Source organism: Chaetodon auriga, chromosome 13 (assembly GCF_051107435.1).
Source record: "Chaetodon auriga isolate fChaAug3 chromosome 13, fChaAug3.hap1, whole genome shotgun sequence".
In the NCBI taxonomy this organism is placed as follows: Eukaryota; Metazoa; Chordata; class Actinopteri; order Chaetodontiformes; family Chaetodontidae; genus Chaetodon; species Chaetodon auriga.
In genome coordinates, this window is record NC_135086.1 from 15,926,110 (window position 1) to 15,953,775 (window position 27,666).

A 27,666-nucleotide genomic window follows, 5' to 3' on the forward strand; every position below is an offset into this window, starting at 1 on the left:
GAAAAACATTTTGGTGAACCAACTCTGAGATTTGTGTGAGGAACGTTTACAACAGTTTGGAGCAAAATATGAAATAGATTTTTCTGACAATCATGCAAATGTGAAAAATGTACACAGACCTTCTTTGATAATGCTGCTCACTTAAAGCAAACCCAAATGGCTAACTGCAATTAATATGAGATGATTAGTGAAGCATAAACCATAATTAAGTCATAGATGCCTCTTTAAAATGTAGAAATGGTGACATTGAAAAATATGCTTGTCATTTTGTTTTGTTTCAGGCCTAAACTAGACTGCATTAAATTAAATCTAAATTGACTTTGCTTTTTAAAAGATTTTAGTCAATTTCAAAGACAAATATCTCACTAAATCACAATATCAAAAGATGCCCCTCCCACCAATAGGTTGACCTCTCATTTACTTCTCAGCCAGATATTTTCTAACTTGTTTATTTTTAAGCAATTGATATTGCTTTGGGGTTCTCCCCTACCTGCCACCCTCTGTCCCATCTGTTTCTCCTTCTCTGTGTAACTCACACACACACACACACACACACACACACACACACACACACACAAACATGATGTTTTCATCACTTGTTGGGACATTACATAGACTTACATTCATTTCCTGGAGACTTACCCTAACCCTAACCATAACCACTGTTTACCTATTCCTAACCTTATACCTACCCTAACCTTACCTAACCCTTGATACTATCCTCAGTCTTCACCCTAAAATGTAACAATTTAAATGGTGGGGACCTGTATTTTGTCCCCACAAGTAAGGTGAGTCCCCACAACGTGACTGTGTAAACAGGTTTTTCTCCCCACAACGTGAGTAATACATGGCCACACACACACACACACACACACACACACACACACGCACACACACACACAGGCCTTCTGTCCGTTGGGGCAAAGAGTTAGACAAAGCCCAGTGGGTGGTCACTTCTTCACTAGGCATATTGCCCTTGGAGTCATGGCTCCATTTGACAAGAAGAGAGACCAGAAAGAGGGGGAGGGAGGAAGAAAGTCTAAAATAGAAGGCTGAGAAAGAGAGATTTGAAAAGGACGTAATGGATAGCAGACGCCATGAGTGGAAAAGCAAGCGGAAGAGAAGAGAGAGGCTGTGAGGCTAAAACAGATAGAGAGCAGGCCAGGCCCAGGGTGGCTACGACAGCCATGGAAGTCTGAGGAGCTCTTTGATGAGCCGGCAAACAGAGCGGGCGGCTGTACAAACACCAATGGAGAAAAAGAAGAAGGTAGGGGAGGAGGGTGTGAGAGGAGAGGGGAGTCCAGACCTCTCCTATAAATGTGTCAAGCATGATGCTCTCCCTCCCTCTGGGCCAGAAATGTCTTTGTGTGGTGCCATGGTGATGGCTGGTGTGTTGGCGGAAGCTGATGTCATTGTAGGCTCGCCTCTCAAAAGAGAAACCAGCGTCTGACCGGAGAATCAGGAAATGAGACCTGCTGTGTACACATGCTGGCACTGTGTGTAGTTCACACACACATACACACACATGTTGAGAGTACACACAGCAGCATTATTAAACGACACAGACAGAAAAAGGCAGACAGATATACATCACATAGACACTGTCAAGGGTAAAAATTCTAAAGATTTCGAAGTATTTTGCTCGCAGGGCAGAGGGGTAAATCCAGTGGGACCATCAGACCCTGTCGCCATCATTCTGCCATTTCTCAGGCTGCATTGCTTGTGTTTCCTTCGCGTCTCCGTGTCCCCATCTGTCCTTTCATTTCCTCCCTCCTCCCTCTCTCCCTGTTTGGGAGCTTTAGGACAGGTCTGACTGATGGCGGGGGCTAAAGGTGATCCCTGAATCCTGATTATAAAACCCAGCATGCTCCATGTCTGCAGCAAACCGCCAAAAAACACTCACATCGCAGCGTCTGCAAGAACACTCAGATTTACACACACACACACACTAGTGTGCAAACATGCATCTTCATTGCCTGCCTTAAATACTTACAAAATGTACAGCCATAAAGTCGTCTCGCTGAGCTGCAGTGTACTACACAGTTGCTCCATGAACGTATTTCTCTCGTATTCGGGGATTACTTTGATCTGCTGCAGTCAGCCCAAAGTAATCAGGCTGATCCAGAGCCCTGCAGCTGAACTGGCAGCAGAACTGCGTGGATTTCTCATTTAAGTGAGGATTTGGTTTATCAACAAACTGGATTGTGCCACCCGTTACTCCAAAGTCTAAGCACCATGTTGTGTGCTTGTGATGCTGTAGGTTTTTAATCGATTCAGCCTGAGAAGACACTAATTGTTGATCTAAAAAAACGTGACTGACCCAGCAGAATGAGAGGTTTATTTGTTTCTAACAGCGTTTATGTTTTTTCTCCCTCCGACTACATACGATCTGCTGGAATATAAACTGATCTATAATTCATACGGTTCTGCCTCAGCCTGGAATCAAACCGCCATGAAACGAAAGGCTTGAAAATCTGCATGTGTGCGAGAAAAGTAAGAGGAGATTCAAAAGTTGTCTCTGTTCAAGCTCATCTTGATGAATCTTGCTTTTCTTCTGGCCTTTTCCTCAAGGACATCAGCTTATTAGAGAGGAGAGGAAAAACATCAAATGGATGAGAGGAGGGAAGTATTTTGGTTTGCCACAATTCTGCACCCCCACCCCTCCTCTCTCCATCTCCTGACTCCCACACTCCACTCTGCATTATGGCTACAAGATGGAGCTTTGGCAGACACACACACACACACACACAGAGCCAGCAGCATTTATCTCGGGCTGTTGTGGTGCCACGGCAAAATGCTCCCCACCCCTGTCCCAAACATTTAAAGGCTGCAGGCCTGAGCGTGCAGTTTGTATACACTGTAAATACAAACTGTGTTCATGCTCATGCTACCAGTATCAATCTCCTCAGCAGTTCTTTTAAAAACATACTGGAAACACCACAAACGCTGTGTGTGCCAAACCATGACCCCAACAGCAAACTCTTCATAAATATCTACAGTACGATTACAAGATAATATGTTATTTTATGTGTTTATTTATCTGTCCTTCCATCCTTATTGCTTTTCTTGTTCATGTTAACAGCATGTCACAATGCCAATGCTAACATGCTGATGCTAAGCAGCTTTAATGCTTCACCATGTCATTAACTGTGCAAGTATTTGATCAAGATGAAAAGTACTGGACAAATGGACATTTTGACCTGATGATGGCACTTAAGGAGAACTCAGGGGATCACCAGAAAGCATTCACATCATCCTCTGGGGGCCATGAATGTCTGTTAGGAACTTCATGGCAGTCCATCCAAAACATGTCAACCTCATGGTGGTGCTAGATGGAAAGCCAGGGGTTCAACAATGTCAGTAGAATTTTTCTTTCGGGGACCATGAACGTCTGTAGACCATTTCCAGGCAAGCCATTGTGGGGATTGTGTGGACCAAGGTTGTGGACTGGCCAATCACCTGACATCCCTTGAGCTAATGGGATGAGAGGAAAGCAGGGAGAAGGCACATAGTAGGTAGACACATCTACTCTGTGCTGCTTTTTGTCCTCCTGTTTTCACTGTGGTTTCACTTTCAGTCCATTGTTTGAATGTTTTTCTTCTCCTCCCCCTAACACTAACACACAGCAAACACACACACACACACACACACACACACACACACACACACACACACACACACACACACAAAGGAGGCGCAACAGAGTGCAGTGTGTATGAAGTCCTGTGTCACTCATTCCCACCAGCTGCTTATGGGCTTGTGATAAGCAGTTGTAATTAGAGATTTCAACCCGTCTCACTCGCTCTCTGTTTTTCTCTCTCACAAACACACACACTCACTCACTGACAAACTCCTAAATCTCTCTCTCTCACTGACTCATGCTCTCTCTCTCCCCCTTTTCAACTGCACCCCCCCTCCCCAGTTCACTCAAACTGGCACACTCCCCTCTCTCCCTCTCCCTCTCTCTCTCTCTCTCTCCCTTTTGCTCTATCTCTCTGATGGGATGTCAGTGGAGGATTGTAGCCTATGGGTGTAGATGTAGAGAGAGCTGGGAGTTGATTTCTTTCTCTCCCTCTCTCTGAGTGTTTCAGATCTTTGCAGCTGGGATCAGATTGTCTCTGGATGTTGTCTCCTCGCTGGCAAGAAAGCATCAAGAACTACGGGGAGATGTTACAGTGAGGTATGCTGCCACTTGTGTTTGTCTGTGTGTGTTTCTCTGTGTTTACCACTCATATAAGGCCTGGTGGCACAATGTCTGGCCATTGACAATGTGTTTTCACTGTGATTCTTATTCTTTGCATGAATGTGTTTCCAGTCTTGCAACTAGTGTCTGCATCCATCTGCATCTATTCTGCTCTATATATTTTTCCTATGGAAAGATCATTTCTTCTTATTAAATGGCCTCTGTCTTTGTTCACTCTCTGTGGATTGGCCTTTGTTTCATCCCCCCTTTTTCCATCTTGCGTGCTGTTGTTTGCCCTGAGATGTTGCATGTGTGCCGGCTGGCAGCGCAGACAAAAAAGAAAAACAGGTTTGTTGGCTTGTTCACTGCACACACACAAACACACACTACTCCAAAAAAGCCTTTGGGGCTACTGGATGTCAGCTGGGAATCGTCCCAGTTTCAGAAGACCTTGGGCGGCCCAAACGGCATGTGGTTGTGTGATGTGTAGGGTGGGTGCTTGTGTGTCAGTGTTCAGAAAGAGAGTGAGACAGAAAAAATATGAGGGAAGAAGAGACACCGAGACAGAAACATTGTCATGGGCAGACAGAAAAGAGCAGCGAGGAAACAGAGAGGTGAACAGATTCTGTAGAGCTTTATCTGCTTGGTGAGACAGATCGTAGCTGAGTAACAGACAAGAACATAACTCTGCCTGTGTCACCCCACAAAACTCTGCTTTTGTTTTGCACAGGGGCTCACAGATGGGCTCATTCAGACAGCTAAGAGTCTACACATCCCTCAGTGAGTGAGAGTGTGTGTGAGTGCATGTGTTGAACTGGTGTTGGTGTTAAACCCTTGGGACGATATGATAACTGTTAAACACTCTGGAAAAATCGATCATGGCAAACTGATGTACGATGAGGACCAGCCATTTCAGTCACAGCCCCCCTTTCAACAAGATGTGTGTGCGTGTGTGTGTGTGTGCACGCTACACCCATCTGTCCGCCTGCTCAGCCAGATTGTGGGCCTCTACGTCTGCCAGTGTTGCATGGAGGTATCACTCTCTTTAAACTGAAAAGATTATCTCCCCCACATGGTTCCACAATGCCATTTTCCAGCACTTGCCCTCTGGTTTGTCCTTTCTCCTTCTCTCCTTTGGAACACAGCAAAGGGTGGTGCATTGGTCTGTGGGTGTAGCCGGCAAGAGGCTAATGTCTGAAAGCTGTAGTCTGTCGGTCTGTATCGGGAGGCAGCCCATGCAGTCCCCTGTGCTGTGGTCAGCTGTTGAGCCACATGGTCTCAAGGCTTAGTCACCACCCTCCCTGATAATTACGGGTTGATTTATGAGCAAGAGAGGATGATGACGAAAAGTATGAGGAGGATGGGGAGAAGAGGATGGCTGTGCAAAGACTTTTCCCCACAAGAAAGCTTTTTGATGGATCTGCTGCTGTCAGAGCTCCAGAGGTGTTCAAGGAATATACAGCCCCCCTCCCACTGTTTCACTCATGTAAAGCAGCCCTCCAGCTGAATTGCAATGCTGGTGCCCCATGGCTTTGGCAAAGTTTAAATGGCACCTTTTATGCATGATTAAGGAGGGGAGTGCTTGTTCCCAGAGGAGGTGCGATGTGGTCGTGAAAGTCACAGCTGCATAAAATTCAGAGAGGAAAAGTAGAGAATACAGCCGCCACCTGCTACTTGGAATATTTCTGTCTGCTGTCTGATTAGTCAAGTCAAACTGGTGAGGAATTCCTGCTTGATAACACCTCTAACGGGGGGCCTCCCGTCACTTAAAAGTCTTTGTATGTATTTTTGATGTCTAACTCTTGGTCTAGTTTACTGGCCGATCTATTTTTAGATGGGACTGACTGGTTACCAAGCTTACTGAATTTCCTTTGCAGTTCTTATGATGGACAGCACACCTCATCACCCCTATAGAAAAAAAGTATGGGCATACATACACACAGACACTGAGTGGTTAGATGCATTTCATGCGCCTGATGTCAGAAGGCAGACAGCTGACTGTGCAGACACAAGTGGGGGTGGGATTAAGGGGGTTGCTGTTCATCTGGGGAAGCCATACATTTGTTTCACCCGCAAATCTGATTTGTGCAAATTGTAATCCGCACCAATATGTGCTAGTTAGAATTGGTGAATTTGAGACAGATGCCTGTCATTTATGACTGAAGATTAACAATATCTATAAGAAGCACGCATTTGAATAGAAATGAAAGTGTTCAATACTGCATTATTTTATGATGATTAATCCCATGGGTTATTTTTTGATTAAATATTGTTTAGTCTATAATGTCAAAAGTTAATGCTCAAAGGTGCTTGAGGTACTATATTATTGTAAAACTGTTTATTTTTTCCATCCAACTGCAAAGCTACCCTATTTGCAGTCATGGAAAACAGAAAAAATTTGCAAATCCTCAGAACTCACAATGTCTTTTGACAGTTATTGTCAATTGATCATGTCCAATGTGGAAAATGCATAAATTCAAAACCTTCTTATCTTCTTATCTTCTTATTTCCTTCTTCCTATGTATCTCAAGTGTCAGCGTGAGTTGAAAAATGATCCTGAGATGAGGATGAAATCCCACACTATTCTTATAAACTGGGACCATGGGACTGGGCAGTTGGCTGACTCAAACAGCAGCTAAAGCTAATGACAGGTGGTGGGAAGCACTGCTGGCAGCAGCAGCAACATGTTATTTGGCAGTGGAACACTTCCAACAGGCTAAGATTAAACCCAAACCTTTGGACCCCCATCTGATGAAACAATATCATGGAAGCAGAGCAGCCTGCATGGGCTCAACAGTAAACAGGTGCGCCGGCTGACACAGAGGTTGACCAAGCCGTATATGATAGCAGTCAGAGGAGGTGGAGGCTGTTCCCCATGTGACCTCATCTTTCTATAGAAGACTTCCTCATTTTAATGCTGGCATGTGACTGGTGGCCTTGCAGACTTTGTTTCCCTTCCAGAGCTATTATCGGACACAGTTTCTGTCAGGGACATCAATGTCAGGGCCAGTGCCTGGGCTTGCCAAGACTTGCTTTTACTACGTGTGTGTGTGTGTGTGTGTGTGTGTGTGTGTGTGTGTGTGTGTGTGTGTGTGTGTGTGTGTGTGCGTGTGTGTGGACACGCGTGTCTGTCTGTGTGTGTACATGCAAACATGTATGGCCTCTATCTGTTTTTAACCTGAACTGGAATGGTAGAGCTCTACAGTGCTAGAATTTGTGCTTGTGGAGAAGAAAAGAGCATCCAAGGTACCTGACTGCCACAAAGGTAATTTAGCATGTAGAAGTGGGAGCTGAAATGACAAGATTGTGTGACATGAGAAGGATGGTGACGAGGGAAGATGGTAAAGGTCCTTCTTAGAGAGAGGACAGAGGTGGGAGGGAAGAAAAGACAGATAGGAGAGACTTAAAGAGTAGCCTCAGAGGGAGCTGGTTCTCTTCCCTTACTGGAATGTGTGGCAGGTGTATAGAATGTCACCACTTTACTGGTTCTATCTAAAACACACACCCACACACACACACACACACACACACACAAACACATGCACACATGGACCCTCCCCCTTGCACTCAAGCACTTGTCCACCTACCAGGTTTTCTTGCCTGCAGCTAGACAGTGTATATTAGAGTGCTGAGTAGGAGCCCAGCTGCAGAGCCATGCTAATGATTTGAACAGGATCGGTTAAGCATTCCCTTTAAGAGCACTGCTTTGATCTATCTGAGAAGCCGTGGGGCGAGTTTATGCTGAGATGAAAGATAATGTCTGACTGTGATGTTTGCGTGCTTGATTTCAAACATGTCATCTCTCACATTCAACCCTAATCAAATTAGGTCAACACCTAATGGGGCATGATGCCCCCCCCGACAATGCTATGATACATTCCCACGTACTATCCTGCTAATCAGCTACGGATCGCTGTCAAACTTGTGTCTACAACAGAGCGGATGAGAGGGATGAGGGATATACAGATGAAAGAGTGAGGCGAGTAGTAGAGGGTATGAGGCAAATAGCTGAGAAAAGACCGAGGCACAGCATAGCTGGATTGATGGTGGCATGCAGTGGAGGAAGAGAGAGAGGAATCAAGGTGAAGGGTAATATGAGTGAAGAGGAAGAGAAGATATGGAGGAAGGGACGATAAGGGACTGGGTTTGTCAGTCTCATCATAACCTCTGCTCATTTCTGGAAGTCCAGATAAGAGTCCTGAAGAGAGGGATAATGTCTCAGTAAAGCAACATCTCATACCATACTGTGGAGGGAATTGCTTCGCCTTTTGGATGAAAGGTTTGTGCATCTGTGTGATTTGAACCACTAGTCTGGTAATTTCACGCCCCTGGTGGATACCGAGATTTAATGCACACTCACCCCTGAACCTCTCCCACCTCTCTCTCTAACTTTGTTTCTTCTTCTTACATTAGCCAAGTGACCCTGTTCCAGAGCAGAGGGAGTGTAGCTCAACTGGGTCACGGCCACATGCATACCTCGCTGTAACAGGGGGCTGATAAGTGGATAACTCTATGAAAGCATTATCAAGTCAAGGTTAAGTGTGATCTGCTCACAGAAACCAACTCAAAAACCGGGAGAGCGATAGGCTGCTTTTCATTGTGAATGGTCGCCCGCTGAGCTCCGCCGAGATTCAAAAGGGGCTCTGCAGCACTACAGAGGAAAGTTGAGAAAAGCTCGACTGTATGTGAAATATTCTCTGATGCAACGCAAGCAACAACCAGGCAAGAGCAAATCTAACAAACTTACAAGAAAAAGTAACTACTTCCTTGTGTGTAGTACGGTGCCTACATCAGAACACAACTGCGCTGTTGGAGCAGAGCATGTAAACACACAAAGAGCTACAGCTTCATCACAAGGCAGACCGCCTGCTGCTGCTAATACTGTGTCTGTAAGTGGGAACGCAGCATAAGTCCTCTCCAGTCTGACTCTTGACATATTGCAACAGATCAGGGTCAGGGTTCAGACTGTATGTACCAGGGATGTAGAAACATATGACAGATGCTGTCTGTTGAGTCACACACAGACAGAAGACAGGAACATGTTGCCTCTCATTGCATGGATGGCTAGTCTGGCTAGTGAAGTAACCCATTACAACTATTAAGAGGATTAATTGAATTTGCCCACTAGGGTTGTGTGTCTTCATCAGTGCTGAAGACAGACTATCAGTGCACTGAGTATAGTACAGTTAAAATAGTATAATAGTTGTAAATCTGAGCCTAACTTTCTGATTTTACTTCCTAAGAAGTGGCATGGGTCATTGAAGGGAGAGTGGATTGTCAGTTTAAATAAATTAAATTAATATGATATTAGAAAAATAAACTAGTTAGCTAGCTAGCCTTAAGGACACCCTAAAATATATGTTTACTGTGTAATTTCCAGGATAATGCTAGCTAACCTCATTCCTACCTAACACTCTCATTGGAAATGTGCCAGAGAGCTAGCCAGCAATGAGCAGCAAGGGAAGAAAGCAACGGGAGGTTAAAGAAAAGATGGAGGTGAGCATAGTAACTTTCATAGCTTCACAGGTGTGTTCAGTCAGAGTTTAATGGGAGTCAGACTGCCACAAGACAACAAGACAACGGAGCGTCCTGGAGCACCGAAAAAGTTTTTTTTTTTTTTTTTTTTTTTTTTTTTTTTTTTTTTATGTCGCCGAGGTATGACGTTAGTAGCACTTAGTGGGCTATGCTAACGCTAACGTTAGCTACTCTCCTCCACTCTAAAGCCAACCGCAGGATAATAACAAGGTCAGAAAAATTAAAACGATTTTTCAAGTTAAAGGTTAATACATTTGACTTGTGTTATAACTTTGTGATGCTGAATGAGAGCCGTTACTGTCACTGATTAAAATGTGAGTAGCATGTAAATTCTGTTTGAAATCAGAAATTATGGTCAAACTTGGCTAGTATGCATAGCTGGTCCAAACTGTGGATTACAGCCTCTCCCTTTAGCTCATCAATGAACAGTTGGAGTAAACTATAAGTTACTGCACTTGGAAATAAGTCTGAGAAGCCAAGACTTGTCACTCTATGCTGGTTGGTGAGATCGCCATTAATTATGTGAGAAGCAACAGAGAGATTACGAATGATGAGCAAGGGATTGATGCAGACAGGTGGAGAGATTCTCCAGGAGGAAAGCAGGGGAAGCTAATTAAAAACCGGATGATGTGTGAAGAGATGTAACAGAGAGGAGATCCCTGTCTTTTCCAGAAATACCCACCTCTCTCTGACTTTGTTTAGGCTTCTTGATTTACTTGGTGATTTCTTAATTACTTTTTAAACCTGTGCTTCTCATTCCTTCGCTCCCCTCCTGATCATAGTCTCCTCGGTGACTGTCTGACAGGTGGATGTTTTTTCCCCTTATGTTTTTTTTTTTTTTTTTTTTTTTTTTTAAACCCTGTTCCTGTTTTTGATGTGCTGCTCTTTGTCCATGGGGTTGAATACCTTTAAGTGACTCTCTCAGTCCTGCAGGTGAAGATGAAAGTAGGTGGGAGAGGAGCTGCTGATGGGAGATTTAAAATATGAGAACAGCAGGGTGTTGAGTGGTAGGAGTGCAGGGTGAAATGGTTTAAATAAGGCAGCAATGAACATCTTAAGCCTGTGGCGGCTGTGAAGAGAGGGCTTGCTGGGCAAAAAAAAAAAAAATGTGGATTGAGGGAGAAAGTGGCTCATTGAATAAAGGAGGCGGCTTCAGTCAGGGTGAAGGTGTGTTTAAGTGTGTGTCTTTGTTTGATTTGTCTCTTAGTGACCAGATTTTCCTCCCCTTTGTCCAAGGTCAACATGGGGATTATTAGCGGCGAGGCATGATGGTGATGCTCATCAACTATTCATCACCTCTTCACTACACTACAGGGCCATGTGTTTGAGCTCATGTGAGTGTATTAGGGAGTTACAGACCTGCACATCTGTGCATTAGCATTTAGGTTCTGTTATGTGTTGTTTTGTTCTGTTTGTCCATGTGTAAATCAGACAGCTGCCTCACGTCTAAACAAGAGATTTCCAGGAGCACCTATTCAGGCTCTGTTGTGTCTCCCCGCTCCCTTGTCCGCCGGCTCTTTGTCTCCCAGTTCTGTCTTCACAGGCGGCCTTGACAAAAGTATGCCTGTTTGACCACAAAGTCTTCAGGGCGTGTGTGCTACATGAGGTGAATCCTTGCACCTCCCCTTTTTGTGTTTTGTACCCTCCTACTCATTTTTTTTTTTTTTTCACACCAGCTCCACGATGTAATAGAGAAGAGGGGGTGGATGCTTGAGAGGCTGGGGGTGTAACTGTACCCCCTCAGATATAGTAAGTGGGCTGGGTTCACTGGGGTCTGGAGAGGGGGAGGGACGTAGAACGAGGGAGAGAAAGACAGATGTAACAGAATGAACAGCTCCAAGCGGCAGAGTTGCCATGGCTACGGGGAAACGGATGAATGAATGACATCACAGTGGCGGCGGGGAGGTGAGAGAGTGTGAAATTGATTTGGTGGTAGAGCACGGGAGGCGTCTCTGCTTGGGTTTTCGTCGGGCAGACACATTTCTCTCCTCTCCGTAAGCTGGTGTCTTCTGTGGACTCGCTCTCGCTGGTAAGGCTCCGCTCTTTCTCGATTCCTCCCCTGTCAGTAGAGTGAACGCTGGTGAGGAGTGCAACTATGATTTTCGTTCTGATGACTGTCTTTAGGTCTTGACAACATGTGACATGGTCATAGAGAGAGGACATGTGTGTGTTAATGTGCATGGATGTCATGTGGTGCTCCCGGCGTGCCACCGGGAATGAAAGGAAAGGCAGATGTGCCGTGCAGTTGTCGCATGTCTAAATATACCATGAGATGCTTAGTGTGGAAGAATGTGTGTGTTTCAGGCTGAGAATGAACAGCTGATTCCTGTGCGCTGTCAGATATCCTTGCTCTAATGAGAATTAGTGTATCGGTTGCCTAATTCTAGAGCTGTACTTGAGCATGAATCTGTTGATATCATGTTTATGTGTGAAAGAGAGGCACGCTGTCTTGTGGCAGTGTTGTTGTTAAGCAACTTGGTGTGCTAATGCTTTCAGTTATCGTGCAATCATTTTCTGGTCCCTTAGAGCAATTGCCTTCACTTGCCCCTCTCCACAGGCATATCAAAGCAAAGGGTCAGCCACTGACCAGCACTGTTGGAGCTGGTGAAGTCTGACTAAAGAACACTTCAGCAGAGAAACTGCTTTTCCAGCACTGCAGATTGAGCCGAGCTCCTCTTCTGATTAAAGGGTTGTCTTCCTTTGCAGTGCACCACCCCGCTGCAAGTTCTTTGGCAAATCCTGTGCCATTCATCTGGCTGTGTGATTAATGACGAAGTTGACCTGCGGTGACCCCTTAGGGACAAACAGCCAGAACTGAAGGCAAGGGGCTAGAGGTCTCAGGAAAGCCAATCAGAATCCTTAGCTCAGTGTCTCTTGGCTTTGGTCAGCATCCAGAACAGGGAAACAGATTACATTAGGGATCAAGGGATCAACATTTATGCTAGATTTGGAAAGCATAATCCATTGGTCTACAGATCTGTTGGAATATACCCTGTCTCACAGTGTGAAGGTGAAATTGGGATTGTTGCTGGTTTCACATCTTTTCAGAGGCTGCCATCAAGGCCACCTTGTTGTCGAACAGAACATTCAAGTTCCAAGGACACTGTACTGTAGGCAAGCTAGTATTTTGGCCTGCTGTGACAAGCGTATGTGAACAGTACAGATGTTTGGTTCCAAGCAGAATATACAAAGAGATACATTTGCATTTAGTCATGTAGCTGCAGCTCAGAACCTACTTTTCTGTTTTATTCAGAAATCACAGCAGCCAAGTACAAAGTATCAGGGTTGAAAGCCATTAAAATACATGCGACACATTTACCTGTATGCTTATGGCAGTGAAATGTTGAAGTTAAGACTTAAAGGCAGAACGTTTAGTTTTAAAAACAGCAGCAGAAATATCATTGCTGATGTGTGAAGGAGTCAGGATGTTAGTTTGCTTCAAAATTTAGTTCCAAAGTCCACAATGTGGCGTTAATGCAAGGTGGAGTGGAGCAGCTGATGCTGTAAAGGTGTGAGATGCTAGAAGTCAATGTGGTCGGCCTCAGCACCATGGGTGGGCTCAGGGCATCAATTATAAATAGGGAGAGGATGAATATACATGAGGCTATTTCAGATGGTTTAATTTGAAACTGAGGAAAAATGTTCCTGGCAGGTGTAGGAAGCTGTACTACAGGAGTGGGTGAAGTCCTTGTTTACGTACACGTCAGCCACAACTAATTGGCTCGTTGTATGTATCGTGAAGAGGAATCCGGGTGGATGTTAACAGGCTCCAGTACAGACTTTATAAAGCAGTGCTGGCATGTCTTTTAAGTCATTCTGAAAGCTCAGTTAAGTAAATGACTGTGAGTCTGCCAGCTTTTTGGATGGCATGGTTGGGGGCGCAACTGGGTCAGTAGTGCAGAGCCACGCCAGCTCAGATCGCTCCTTGTATCTGCTCTGAGAACAGAACTGCCCTGTAGCAAGAGGCGACTCAACATTGTGTTTTTTCAATGTTGTAAGTAAATAATTCGAAGTGGATTTGAGGCCATCTCCCTCTGGGTCTCCGATACTGCGTCCTTATGTGATTCGGTTAAGCACTCAGTTTAGTTTTATTCTTTGTCTTTCAGTTCACTCTGCAACTCTCTCATTCACTGTTTATGACTACTGGAAAGGAGGAGGCGTTTCAAGGAGGTTGCTCAGTGACATGAGGAGTTGTGTTTACACCATGCTGAAGTCAGACAATGTGTTTGTGTCCGTGCGTGTACAGTCAGTCCTTCCTCCTTGTGTTGTTAGCTGGTTGCCATTGCTGTGGTCAGATACGGTGATTTGACCTGTACACAAACACTCACATTTAAACATGCCCACATACAGACTGTATGGAGGGTCTTGTCATGGCATGCTAAATGACCCCGATGAAAAGTCAAGCATGTCAGAATTTTTTGTCTCAACATGCTTAGTGTGACATGTCCCATGACGTGGTGCTCTCTCCAGAGCGCAGTCAGGTAACAAACATAGGAAAGAGGAGGAGGAGGAGGAGGGATGCTGAGGTTGCTGCTGTCAGGTGGGACAATGGATCGGAAGAAAAGTTGTTGCTCGTGCTGTCTGTGCCACTCAGGAGCACATCCACAGCTGTTTTTTCTGCCTTTTTCACTGCAGAAAACTTTACAGGAAACCAGGGGCCTTTTTTCAGGATTTCTACAGGTTTACCTGTGTTTTGACCAGCCCATCATCCATTTCAATAAGCCAACTTGTGTGTGAATAAGAGTTAAGTACAGGGAATAAAGATCCCTTATTTCATGTGAAGTTTCACCAACATCTGCTCCTGGGATGTTGTGCATGTGTGTACTTATATGCGTGTATGAGCCTGTGTGTGTTTAAATGCAGTGGAACAATGCTGTCAACGCTAATTACTAAGAGCCGACCTTTGAATGCTGTTGTTATGGTACTATAGCTGGCACACTGTTTTCAGCTGGAGCAGTTTCGTCCAATTACTTTTCATGCTGAAATGACAGCTTACAGTTAAGCTGTAAAGCAAAGTGTAAAGTGCAAGCAGGCAGTTCAACAAGTAGCTTAATCAGACAGACAGGCCTCCATAACTAAATCAGAGTAGCATTTAACTGGTAGAACTCCTGATACTTGTGCCTCAAACCAATGAATCAATATGCAAACTCTCCCCCTAGCTACTGCATGCAGCCACGCATATGTATTATATACAGTGTAAAAAAATATTGTACAAAAAGAGGACTTCTTGTGTATGATTGCCGTTATGTTTTTTTCCGCTTCAACGACTTTTATTGCGGTACTGATCTTCCTTTCAACTGTAGTGTGAATGCAGAATATTTACAGTGGATATTTGGTGTATTGGATCTGACCCTGTCTCGCAAAGGCTAACCCAATACAGAGAGACTTGGTACTGATGATAGCTTGTGAGACAAAACCAGCTCCCTTTCTATCAGTATAATTATGTAGCAGGAAAAGCACTCACGGATTTCCAGTATTTCAGATTTCAGATGTGCAGCCCTTCTGTCTTTTTCACATCTGCATAGCAGCTTTCTAGCATCAATTTAGACATCACACACTCATGCAACTTTAAATTATAAAGAACCATACTGCTCTTCTCAGTGGTTCAGACAGGACAGAATACACAAAAGTTAGCAATAGTTCCTGGGACTCTTTGATTGGCTGCAGAATGGCGAAATAAAACTGAACTTGCAGGAAACTGAACTACTATTGATGGCACTGTGACCAAATGTCTGTATACTTGCCGTGTTTGCCTTGAGATCTGTTTGTTTAATGACTCTTAACGCCAGATGGGAAATCATGAGGATTACAATGAGATAGGAAACTCTTTGTTTTGCATGTTGGATTTTCTTACAACATCAGCAGGTCTACTTGCAAACTAGGCCATTTTACCCAGGAAAAGCACGCCAGGCTTGTCTAATCCCACTTCTTGATCCACAGTCAATAATTGTTGAATGTGTGCACACATCTCAACATTCAATTTCATGTAGACTGTCCCCGGTGTTTGAAAATACTGTAGTCATGTAGTCACAATCTGCGTATAACACAGACCTTGCGATAAGGTTTTTTTTTTTTTTTTTCCAAATTGTTATACTCACAGTGTGTGTGCACAGTACTCTGTGTGTGTGTGCGTGCATGTATGCGTGTGCGCACTTGCTCACATACGCGGCAGGTGTCTTAGGGAACATTGGTACTTGAATTTGAACAGCTGTGAGTGTAGCATGATAGCATAATATAAACAGAATGGTGATGTGCAGTAGGCGTTGGATCCAACTGTTCACGGGTATGTTTGCTCAATATGAGTCACTGATACAGTGTGTGCCAGGCGGCGGCCATGGTTTTCACTCTTAGTCAGCCGAGAACAGAGCGAGGTAGCGGGAGGACGCCGCCTCTGCGCTGGGTCTTGCTTTAGTTGGGGGCTCCTCACATGCAGGACTGCGCTGCTCTTTTGTTTGCCTGGTTATTGATTGTCTCTCGCTGAAGCTTGCAGCCATCCTTTATGTTCCCATGTTGTCCATTGTGCCAGCTGCTCAGAGCTGGCAGCTAGGGGAGAGGGTACTAAAGGGTAGACAAAGGCGGGGAGAGAGATACTCTCGCTTCTAGTTTGAGTGTTTTTGGAGTTGAAGAGTGGTGGGGAGGTGATTTAGGGATGGAAGCAGAAACATAATTATAGGCAGAAAGGAGCGAGAGGAGCGAGGACGGCTCATAAGTTATTAATTGTTATAGCTCTCCTCTGTCTCTTACTGCCTTTGTCATACACTAATTTACTTCATTTGTCTGTCAAATTGTCCTAATTCTTCCAGATTTTTCACTTTACTCCCCCTCTGCTGCGCTCTTGATTTCATCATGTTTTTTTCTTCCTCCCCATAGCCTGCGGTCATAATGAGCTTAACCAGTCCACCAGTGTCCCATTTGTAGCAGTCTAATGGCTGGAAGATGCCATAGATGTTGCCTTTCTGTCCTTCCTTCAACCTCTCCATCCAGCTGTTGACTCTTGATGACATTTTTTTATCCAAAAGGTCAAAGGCTTAATACACTGTGACATCACAATGTTCTGCAAAAACATTTTTCCAGCCTTTATTCAACGCCATGGCTCAGACACAGAGGGGCAGATTTTGACCATATTTCCCATTCGGTCACATACTGGATTGGTGACACTAATCTTGGGTGTCCTGTGCTGATTGTTTAGATCTTCTGTGCTGTCGGGTTGAAGATTTGTGTGAAACATCCACATTTCGCAATTTTTAGCTTCTTTGCCGCAACATCTATATTTGAAACATTGTAGTCCACCACAAGATCATTGGATTTGCTGATATTTAGCTTCAGGTTATTGTTGTTGCACCATGTGATGAAGCTCTCTATCAGTCCTCTGTACTCCTGTGTGATAACAGTCTGTAAGTGAAGACAGCATGTCTCTCACTGGAAATAATTTACTGGAATCAAATGCCTTTTGTTAAATTCCTTCAAAGTCTTCACCACGTACATTACATGACTTTGGAAAGACATGATGTAAATGCAAACTGACTGGCTGGTGGAGGCATACAACTGCAGCACAGTAATTCTGTCTCCTTGTTCTAGGGAATCTTGATCAACCATTCAATGGGAGTTCATGCTTTTTCTCTTGATTGTCATTTTGTATGACAGTTTTCAAAGGGAAGGGGATTTACAGTTGAGGATTAGGGAGCTTTTCACCACATTTGGGCTTTGAGCTGACTGATCTGATCAAACATTAAGCATTTGTTGGGCACACACATTATGACACGATTGTAGCTGAATGACAGGCTAATGGGCCTGGCACATGTTATGGGCAGGCAGCTCCAAAGCAGATTGCCTATCTTGGTACACCTGGTGTATGACTGTTTCCCTGGAAACAAAAATGTCTTGCTTCAGGATTTAGTGTAAAGATTTTATTTACAATGGTGCTCTCTCACAAGCCCAAAAAAGCCTGTATTGTGTGATTAGAGCAGAGTGTCATTTAATATTTTTCAACCCTATTACCAATATTATATATATTGGTAATACATATCTCTACCAAAACCATGCTTTTTCAACGCCCTTTTCCAAAAAAAATACTGTTTTATCTTAAGAAAAATGGGAACTGCTACTAAAATGCTGCCTGAAATTGGCAAAAAAAAATTTCATTAAAATCTGGAACATTTTAATAAAAGAATAAATAAATGAGAGTACAATTTGTTTGATGCCAATATTTAGTATTTTAGAACTTTCACTATGCAGCACTACACACACATACCAACACAGAATTTCAGCACATTGAGCATAATGTCACTCTGCAGGAAAGGGATTTACAAGTATTGCTTGTATTGTGCGTGTTCTGTTTGAAATGAACAGAGCAAAGGTGACATTGGCTGCCCTGTGTCAGCGGAGGAAACGTGTCGCTCTGCAGCCATGTCTGTTCGATCAGCACCACCAAGCTGGTGACAGCAACACTTGGTCTGTTTGCAGTTGAGCCACACTGGCAAATCTCTGACATCTCCTTTGTAGACTGTGACTGGTCCTTACATGGATGCCATTCTTACTGTTGTCTGTCCACCTTTTGGCTATCACATTTCACCACTAAAGCATTTAATGTGTTTTTTTTGCTAATGGTACTGCTTCAACACTGCAACAGGCTTTGTAGATGGAGAAGCTGAGGACTCCAGTGGGATGAATCTTGCATTATTTCCTTTTCTAGATTCATAAGTAGGCAATTGTTTTTATCCATAAGAACTTCATATGCTAATATTATGCCAAGGCTTCTTACTATAAGTTGTTTGTGAGTCTTGTTTGCCTCCTAATGGTCATAAATTGCATAATACAGCTTTAATTACCAGCTGTGTGGACTTGAGCAAGGCGCATAAACCTCTGTTTGATTCAGTGGAATTTCTTAGTGCTCTGCAACATCATGCAGAGAAACATTTAAATCCTCCCCTTGCAGGCAACAATTCACCATGGAATTGACCAATATTGCTGCTAGGCTATTAACTAGTATTATGAATATTAAATAGTAATCCCTGCTGTTCAGTTTAAACCTGGACTGAGCTGCTGTGTTGGAGGAAAAAATGCTTGGATTACAATATAATCCATCCTAAAGGGTGATGCCCAGATTATAAATATACTAACACATGCATAAGGTGTACCGTATCTGCAGTTGTTTTTTAAGTAATTCATCATTTTCTGATGAATGTGATCAAGTAATCCCAGAAAAAAACATCCCAGTGAGTTGCAGCATTACAAATCCCTTTATGCTGCGAGGAAAGTCAAGAATGTGTGAGAAAAGTTAGAAGAGTGTATTTTTGGGCACAATTTACGGCAAAATTTTTGCTTCAGCCTGTCTGTGTATTATTCTTAGACTTCCTCTTTGTGGGTCGGCCTAATGCTTGTTTCTGTCTTGTTCCTGCTGTTCTGTATTTAAGCCCATGTTTGTGTTTGTGTCTGTGTGTATGTTAGAGGCACACTGCCTTCTCGTATCCAGAATCCTCTTCTAGTCAGTGAAGTTGCTGGAAGGTGCCTCAGCAGATAAAAAACACCCAGCAGGAAATATTAACACATTAATGCATCTGTCATCATCATAACTGAAGCAAAAAGCCAAAAACATACATATAACAGAGTTAATAAAGCAGTATTTTTATATTACAAAACACACATACTGTATGTATAAACACATACACACGCGTGTAAAACACTGCCTGAGAACAGGATGGACACCAACACTAAATTGACCTTCTAATCTTGAGTAACAACCAGGTGGGACAACAGCTGGCGCAAAACCACATCAGCAGGTCACTCCCAAAACCTCAACAGCATGTCAAGAAAGCCGCATGACATCAGCACTGCACAGCAGCCAATCTGTCGTAACCACACAGACATTAGATTAAATACATAGCACTCTCGAGCAGCTAAACGGGACACACCTTTAAATCGACTACCAGCCAAATGTTGTTGGTGTTTGCGTTTCCAAAGGATATTTGTTCAGTTTTTTTAGGCCAACACTGCAGTTGCGTTTGGTCATAAATATTTCATTCTTACATTTACTTCTCGCACATTTTCATCTCTGCCTTCCTCAGTTGCCAGCAAATATCCACCAGGGTGTAACTCACTGAGTAGAGCGTCTTTCAACACCCGTGTTAAGGCACGGCTGTTCACTCTAAAGCCTAGTTATTACATATTCTAACATGTGTTCCAACTAATCCTACAAAGCAACCAACATGTGGATGAAAACTAAAACAAATGCTGACAATAGAGCCTATAGCATGTGGCTTACCGTTCCATTTCCAGTTAGTGAAAACCTAATAAATATTGAAAAGTCTCACACAGAAATAAACAATGAACCATTTCAGAGTGTTGCATCAGTAGCATAATTTTCAAAGCAAAGAGTGCTTGACCATGTAACAACAAAACCCAATGGAGTGACAAACTGTCGCCTAAGCTGAACAACCACATCACGGTCTATCACAGCAGATTTCAAACAGTGCACATAGTCAGTTATAAAGTTCACTGTGGACCTTGTGGGGAACAACATGATACAATAGATGGTGGTTTTGTGCCCCTAAAATCAACAAACTAAATGTAAATGCTTTCCTGTTGTAATCACATAGTCTAGTGGTCATTGGGGCTTGAGGGATTCTTGTTCCTGGTTCCTGGATTATTGCATCCTAAAAAAAAGCTTTATTGTGTGTGTGGATGCAGGTGCACATGTGCCACCCAGTACACTATTTGCACGGCCACATTAAGCTATCCATAGTACGTGCAAATGATATTCAAGATTTTCATTTTGGCTGGTAAAATAAATATTTATTTGTGTAAATATATCATATATGCTAAATAATTAATCCAAGGAGATCTCTTTTCATATATAATGCATCAACCCCAAACTCACCAAGTGCCTTTGGCTTTGCCGTAATTGGAAACATTCCCTGCATCAGACATCTCGCATTATTAGTGTCAGATCGCACGCAAACATATGCACACACTCTAGGGTGGGAACATGGTGGTAAAACAGCCGTGGTATTGATTGACACCTGAGGGTGATGATGGCAGAATGACAGCTCTGTCGAGGAGAATGGAATTTGTCATCTCCTGTGGGAGAAAAGCCGTCCTAATGACAGTTTGTCACTGCTGTGTGGAAGCAGGGAGGCACAATCTCCACACAGCCAAAGACAGTGAAAGTTACCATTCACAGTATGAATTTTCATAGTATAAAATGTGCACATGTATATTGTTGCACATATTTAAATAATGGAGTAAACACACTGAGAAATGGGTATTGTTAAATTCTTTTTTTTATTTGTTTAAACACACAACATCACTTTAACCGATTGAGAATGAAATGTAGGTCGAGCTGAAAGGAGCGAGTAATTATAATTATTTCATTTCTTTCTTTAGTAAAATGTAAACATGTAGATCTTTTAAGCCGCATGTTTTTGTTGAAATAATTTACAGGCAGTATGTCTGTCGTTGGATTGGTTTGCCCTCTTATGGACATGATGCGCAAAAGCAGTTATTCAGATGTTTTGGACCTATGTGTTTTTTTTAGGATGCTTAATTCAACGTCATTTTTTGGCATTTTTGGCAGCTCTGCTATATCTGTGTTCTCTATGTACCTTGCTGCTCAGGTGCTTGACCTAATTGCTGCTTTGAAGAGGTGGAAATCATTACGATGTGACTCCACCAGTGATAAGCTGACTCGCCTTCTACCAGGTTGTCTCATTTTGAGACCTTGTGTTACCTTTTGTCCCAAAGTTCCAGTTCATCACTACTGTATGATACATGTTCACATGCGTCATGACAGCAGCTGCAGGCGCAGATTCCAACGTTTTGCTTGAGCCGTTGATGCTTCATGGTAGTCTGACGGAAAAGCATGACATTTTCTTGTCAGATCTACTGGTGTGAGGTCTGGGTGTCATGGGTGAAGTGTTACTGGGGTTGTCATTGTGTTGTCCTCCACACAAAAATACCACACTACCCAGCTAGCGCAGGCAGCAGAGGTGTGAAAGTGTGTGCTGTCTGTGTGTGTATGTTAATTTAGTAGCAAATCTATTGCATTCATTTGGCATGCATAAGCACGCGCGCATGCAAACCCGGCGTCTTATTATACTCAGGTGGATGTTGGAGTAGTTGTTCTGGCAGCGTGTTGCAGAAGATGCAGCGAGTTCCTTCTGTGACCTGATTTCCTATGACAGGAATTACTCGAGCATTCAGTCTGACACACACACACACGCTGTAACACACACACACACACACACACACACACACACACACACACGCACACATCTGTCTCCCAGTCTCTGCCTTCCTCTCGTTCTCTCTCAAGCTTGCTCGGCTGCACCTCTCCGTTCAGTGCCCTCACAGAATGAACCTCACCTGCTTCTCACGTTCTTTTATCCCACCTACAGGCGCCCATGTTTGACGGCTACGCGAGAGAACAGCTCGAAACCTCCCACAGAAAACGCAGCACGCTATATAACCTGCAGAAGTGGGAACAGCGTGGCACAGATTTTGAAAATGTGTGTCACAATCCTGCTTTAGTCATACACTACAGTACACACCCCGTTCAGCTGTTTTTCGCACATCCTTATTTTGTGTGTCTGCCATCCTTCTTGCTATCTAATTTTAGCGTTTTCTCCTCTTCAGTCTGCTGTTTTTCCCCGCTTCTCTCTCCTATCTCCTTCTTTCGCTCACCCGCTCTCTCGTTCATCCTCACATTCTCACCCCCCCTTGAGCAAATCCTCTTTTTAATGCAAAGCTTAGGTATTCATACTATATGCAAATCAGTAAAGCACAAAGTCATAGAGACTGCCCCACAGACACACTGAGACTGTAAGCACATAGGGCATGTTGCGTCACTTAACACTCTGCGTGTGTGTTGCAGCATGATAAACACATCATAGAGTGTGCGTTAATGTACTGGTCTCAAGCCCTGCCGTTCTAGTAAACTGTACTTACCTGTAGTTAATTCATGGCCATCTTAAGACCCCTGATGAGCACTTAACCTTTCACCAAACCAAAAGCCGCACTGCAGCAGCTTCTCTTTTTCTTTCTCTCTCTCGCTCTTTAGCTGTCCTTCTATCCAATTTAACGCTCCCCCTCTCTCCCTGCCTCCCTGCCATCTCTTGCCATTTTTCTTTCTCTTGCTCCCCCTGCTGTATATTCATTTCCTCCATTTTCCATTCCTATCTACATTCCTCTGTTTTCTCCAATGACCTCCCTTGCTCTCTCTTTTTATCTCTCTCTCAACATGTTATATCTATAGTATAGGGAGGCCTAATTAATCCCCCACCCCCCATTCTTTTTCCTTCTTTTAGCTCGGAAGGTAGAGGATAGTCCAAAGAGGTGTGCATCCTTATGAGTCACTGTGTGTGTGTATGTGTGATAGAAGGAGACCAGGAGGGGGGTGTGTAAGGAGGTGAAGAGCATTGCGTCATTGGGGGTGTGTTGAACGGGAGGTGGGCTGAGCCGGCTGTCAGTCAGTGACGCGAGTGGAGCACGTGCGTCGGTCATGGCTGAGAAGACGTTGTGCGGCGGTTATCTGGCTGTAGGCGAGGAGCGCTAGAAACAGCCGCAGCTCCCCTTGCCAAAGGGTTGACCGAGGGAGTGAATGTCTTGTGTGAGCGTGTGTGTGTGTGCGTGAGTGTGTGAGTGTACGGGAGTCTGCGCCTGTGTGCATGTAGATGCTGCATGGGCTGCAACCGGAGCCGCTGCTGGTGGTGAATAATGCAGACAGGGGAACAGAGTTTAGATAGCATGCAGGGAGCCAGATTAATAATGCACCCTGCTGGGTTACGAGCTCTGCATTAGTTAGTTTTGCTGGAACCTGTAGCTGCCTACTGTCTGCCTGCGTGCCTGACTTGCTGACTCCCTGCCTACCTCTCTGACTGCCTGCCAGCCATTCTATCTGATTGACGGACTGTCTGACTTACTCAGAAAATGTCTCACTACCATTTCATCAAATGCTGTAAGTAGCCATTCACCATGTCTTTTTGTCTGCATGCAAGTGTACTTGTGTGTGCCTCAGACATGGGTGTGTGTCTGTTATATTAGCACTTGTTATATATGCAGGGTGTCATATACTGTATGAGTTTCCATGCTTAAGAATTCTGGTCACCAGCTGGATACAGCAGCACAATCTAAACTTCAAATGGGTATTTTTGTCCCTGTGTGTGCGTGCAGTAAGTGGGTGTGTGTGCTTGCTGCAGAGAGCCGCTGCAGATGTGCGAAGTTGACCGGTGAATGCGGCAGGTAGCGGCAGAGCAGAGGGAAAGAAAGATGAAGAAGAGCCACAAAGATGCAGATTCCATGAGCGTCTGGCATATTCATAACACAGAGACAGACTGACAGAGAGAGAAAGTCATATCAGAGAGAGAAGGACAGATGGAGAGAAACTGAGGGTGATTTAGAGGAGCGCTGGGAGAGAGGGAGGGAATGGCAGGACTGAGGAATGGAAAGGAGGTGAGGATGGGAAGAGTGACATATGAAAAATGCGGCCAAGTGCTGCGAAGAATGATGAGCAGACATGGGGAGGAATGAGACAGAGTGATGCTGATATTTGAGAGGTAATGGACTGAAGGAAAGAGGACTAAAGGGGGAGAAAAAAGGGAATTCTGTGATGTACAGGCTGTCGTAAAGTCGCTTCTTGATTCTGAGAACGCATCCATCTACATCCTGTACATTTATGGTGTCTGCAGTTTGCAGCCTGTGTGTGTGTGTGTGTGTGTGTGTGTGTGTGTGTGTGTGTGTGTGTGTGTGTGTGTGTGTGTGTGTGTGTGCATGCTATTGTCTAATTTACAAGCTCCTGCAGTGCTGTCAGTGTTATTAGCTGGAGCCTGCGTGGGATATTCCACAGTCAATCAATAACTGATAGCCTGGAGATGGGATGGCAGGAGAAGAAAGCTCCTGCTTTTTATCCTCGTCTCTCTCTTCCTGTCTCTCCACTCACTGCATCGCTCTCAGATTCATTCAGCCCTATTTACCATTAGACTCCAGTGTTTCCCACAAGATTTCGTGGGACTGTAGTGGGTGGTCTTCGGACCCTCTAGAGGAGTCCAGGGCTATGCTCCCCTGGATGGAAATTTTAAGTTAAATGCATTCATCTGGTGCGCTCTGGTAAAGGATTTAATCATAAACACATAGTTTGTGTGGATATGAACGGTGATGACATGACAAAAAGGTCACATGATACATGATGAGCCAACTTGCTCCTCGGACGCTGACAGCAGTTTTGTTGTCAGAGCCACATTACATATGTTATACATTGTTTTTCATGTCAGATATCTGGAAAAATTAGGCGACATAAGCGAGGAGTTATTAGTGATAACTTCTGCAAGGTTTGTGTGTGTGAGAGAGCAGTGGGGGTGGGAGGGGGCTTACTGACTGGGAGTGAGAGAAGCTTTGCAGAGGCAATGCTGCAAAGCACAGCATTGTTTGTCATGAGAAGTGTAAAAATATTTTCGGTTCATTATGAGACTGTGGAGGGACGGATTTAACTGTGGCGGGTCACCACAGTGTAGATAAGTTATGGAAGACAATGGACTCAGTTCTGTCCTCTCCCACTCTTATTCACATTCTATCAATCTGTTCAGGGCCATTCATCACACAGTAGCAAATGCCTGTGTTATTTTTCTGTTAATTAATCAACATTAATCTACATACTGTTTCCATCTGAAAATGGAAATTCAAGTATTTATTGATTGAGGGAAAAAATTCTTATCGATCTTTGCTCACAGTGCTGGCTATATTTGATATTTTCATTTAAAAACACAAGACAAAGAAATGCTCCAGGGGATGTTCTGATGCACCGACCAACAATTTTATATTAACACATGCAGCCACATTACATACAGGAACATACAGCAGGTTATGCCAAGTCATGAGGGTCAGGTTTGATAGTCACAACATGTCGCAACGTTTAGAGCCATGTGTGAACTGCTGTGCAGATTAAAGTGAGCCTCTTAGTTCAGTGAACATATACATCATTATTTATTTAGAGGTACATTTGCACTTTATGTATATATCTTCACGGACAGCTGAATCGTAGTCTGTGTGTATGTTATGTGACATCTGTGCTGGGAGTGTATGGGTTGATGTGTAGCCTTGAATGCATGTTTAATAGACGATATATGAGGATGACTGAGAGTGTGAAAGATGGCCAAACCAAGGCAGAGGTGACAGAGAGGAGTTCACCACATACACATTTTGTGTTGTTGAACTGACAGAGCCAGTGTGCGTTATGATCTCTGCTCACTGTTGCTCATACTACTATCTAAGTATTAAGACAGAAAGACAGAAAAGCGAATAAAATCTACTGTCTCAGTGATTTTTCTTGGTGTGGCAAGTCTGTCTCCCATCCTCATACTCTCACAGTTTACCACTAAACCTTCAACCAAGACAAATACGAAAAAAAAAAAGTGTGACAATTTCTCTTGCGAGGAGCCCTGCCAGTGCCAGTTTTTTCATTCAATAAGGCTTCTGTTTAGAGCAGAAATAATTAGTTGATTAATAAATAACTTCATCACAGAAAAATAATTGGCTGCTATTATTTTGATCATCTTTCCATCGTTTTACAAGCAAAAATGTGAGTTGTGCCATATTTTAAGGTTTTAGACTCTTGGACAAAACAATCAATATGAAGATATGATGATGTCGGGCTTTTTTTTTCACTATTTTATGACATTTTATAGACTGAAAGAACCATTGATTAATTGAGAAAATAACTACTACTGAGCCTTGTACTCAGAATTTATTCACCTCTGGCTGCTCGACTAGTCGTCTGGGGCGGGTGTGTATTACTCATGTTGTGGGGACATAAATCTGTTGACAGGAGTGGAGACGAGTTCTGCCCTCGGTGCTCTACATTTTTTTAGTCTTGCAGTGAACAGTGCCAGCATAGATCAGGGCCAGTAACTATACATCAGTGCACAACATGTTATAGGTGTCTGCTATGGACATAGACCATAGTACTACTGCAGCAAGTCACACCAACAATTCACATAGCAAAATGTGCCGGGTAGAGGAGAAGCTGAGGGGGAGAAATATGTGACAGTAGAGGAAAAAAGGGGGCTGTAACATAGGACTGAGGAAGTTGGACTGTGGAGAGATGGAGTGGCATGATATTGGAAAAGGCAGTAGGGCGAGTGTGTTTTTGTGTTTGTGTGTGTGTGTGTGTGTGTGTGTGTGTGTGTGTGTGTGTCTGCTCAACCTGCAGCCAAGTTCCGAAAAAGAAATACAGTTGAAGCAGACACCTGGCATGAGAACAGTATAATAATGACCCCCCCCTTGTCTGAGACCTGAATACAAAAGAACCGTTTTTACATGTCTAACCAGAGCAGATGGCACTGGTGTATTGTGCTAGAGGTGTGTGTGCGTGTGTATATGTGTGTGTTGGCAAAAGGAGGTGGAGGGGGCAGGTGTTGCCATAAATGTGTAGCTGTATCAAACAGAAAAAAAGCACACAGAGACACTGCAGCTCCATTTGTCTGGATGGCTTTGTCTCTGCACGATAAAGATCTAGTCCAAACACACCTCGGCCCTCCAGATGAGAGGCAGCAGTTTACTGTATGAAGTAGACACAAAGTCACAACAGTCCACTCATGGACGACCATCTCTTACTGTTGTTGCTTTTCCCTCCTGGATGTTGGTGCTGTTCAAAGACTGGTGCATGTCACTCTATGGACATGATGAGAGATGATAAGGTAGTGAGAAAGAGATAGACAGGGTTGTGGGACACATGGGGACAACATGTAGTACATCAAAGGTGTCCCACTAGCAATGCTTTCCACCTCACGAACAGACTGATGTGTGCTCTGTCACCCCTAAAAGAGAAAGAGAGACATAGAGAACCACTGGAAATCAATTGAGAGACAGCGTTGCTCCAAGGAGGGGATACTGAAAACAAAATGGGCACAAAAGGACGGGAGTAACAAAGGCGCAGCAGAGTTGGGTTTGATAAAAGAAAG

At 43.8% G+C, this 27,666-nt stretch overlaps 1 protein-coding gene across 3 annotated transcripts in view; it reads left to right on the plus strand.

The window, feature by feature from the left end:
- Positions 1-11,679: 11,679 nt before the first annotated feature.
- myo16 (myosin XVI) overlaps positions 11,680-27,666 on the plus strand; it is an 89,666-nt gene continuing 73,679 nt past the window's right edge. For 2 of the 3 annotated variants that reach the window (XR_013077951.1, XM_076746704.1), the window contains exon 1: positions 23,509-23,669. Coding sequence is in view for 1 of the 3 variants with exons in the window: in XM_076746704.1 (XP_076602819.1) it covers positions 23,642-23,669 (28 nt within the window). In the remaining 2 variants the exon portion in view is untranslated. Of the gene's footprint in view, positions 11,748-23,508; positions 23,670-27,666 lie in introns of those variants that run through there. The other variant, XR_013077952.1, reaches the window with a different exon arrangement.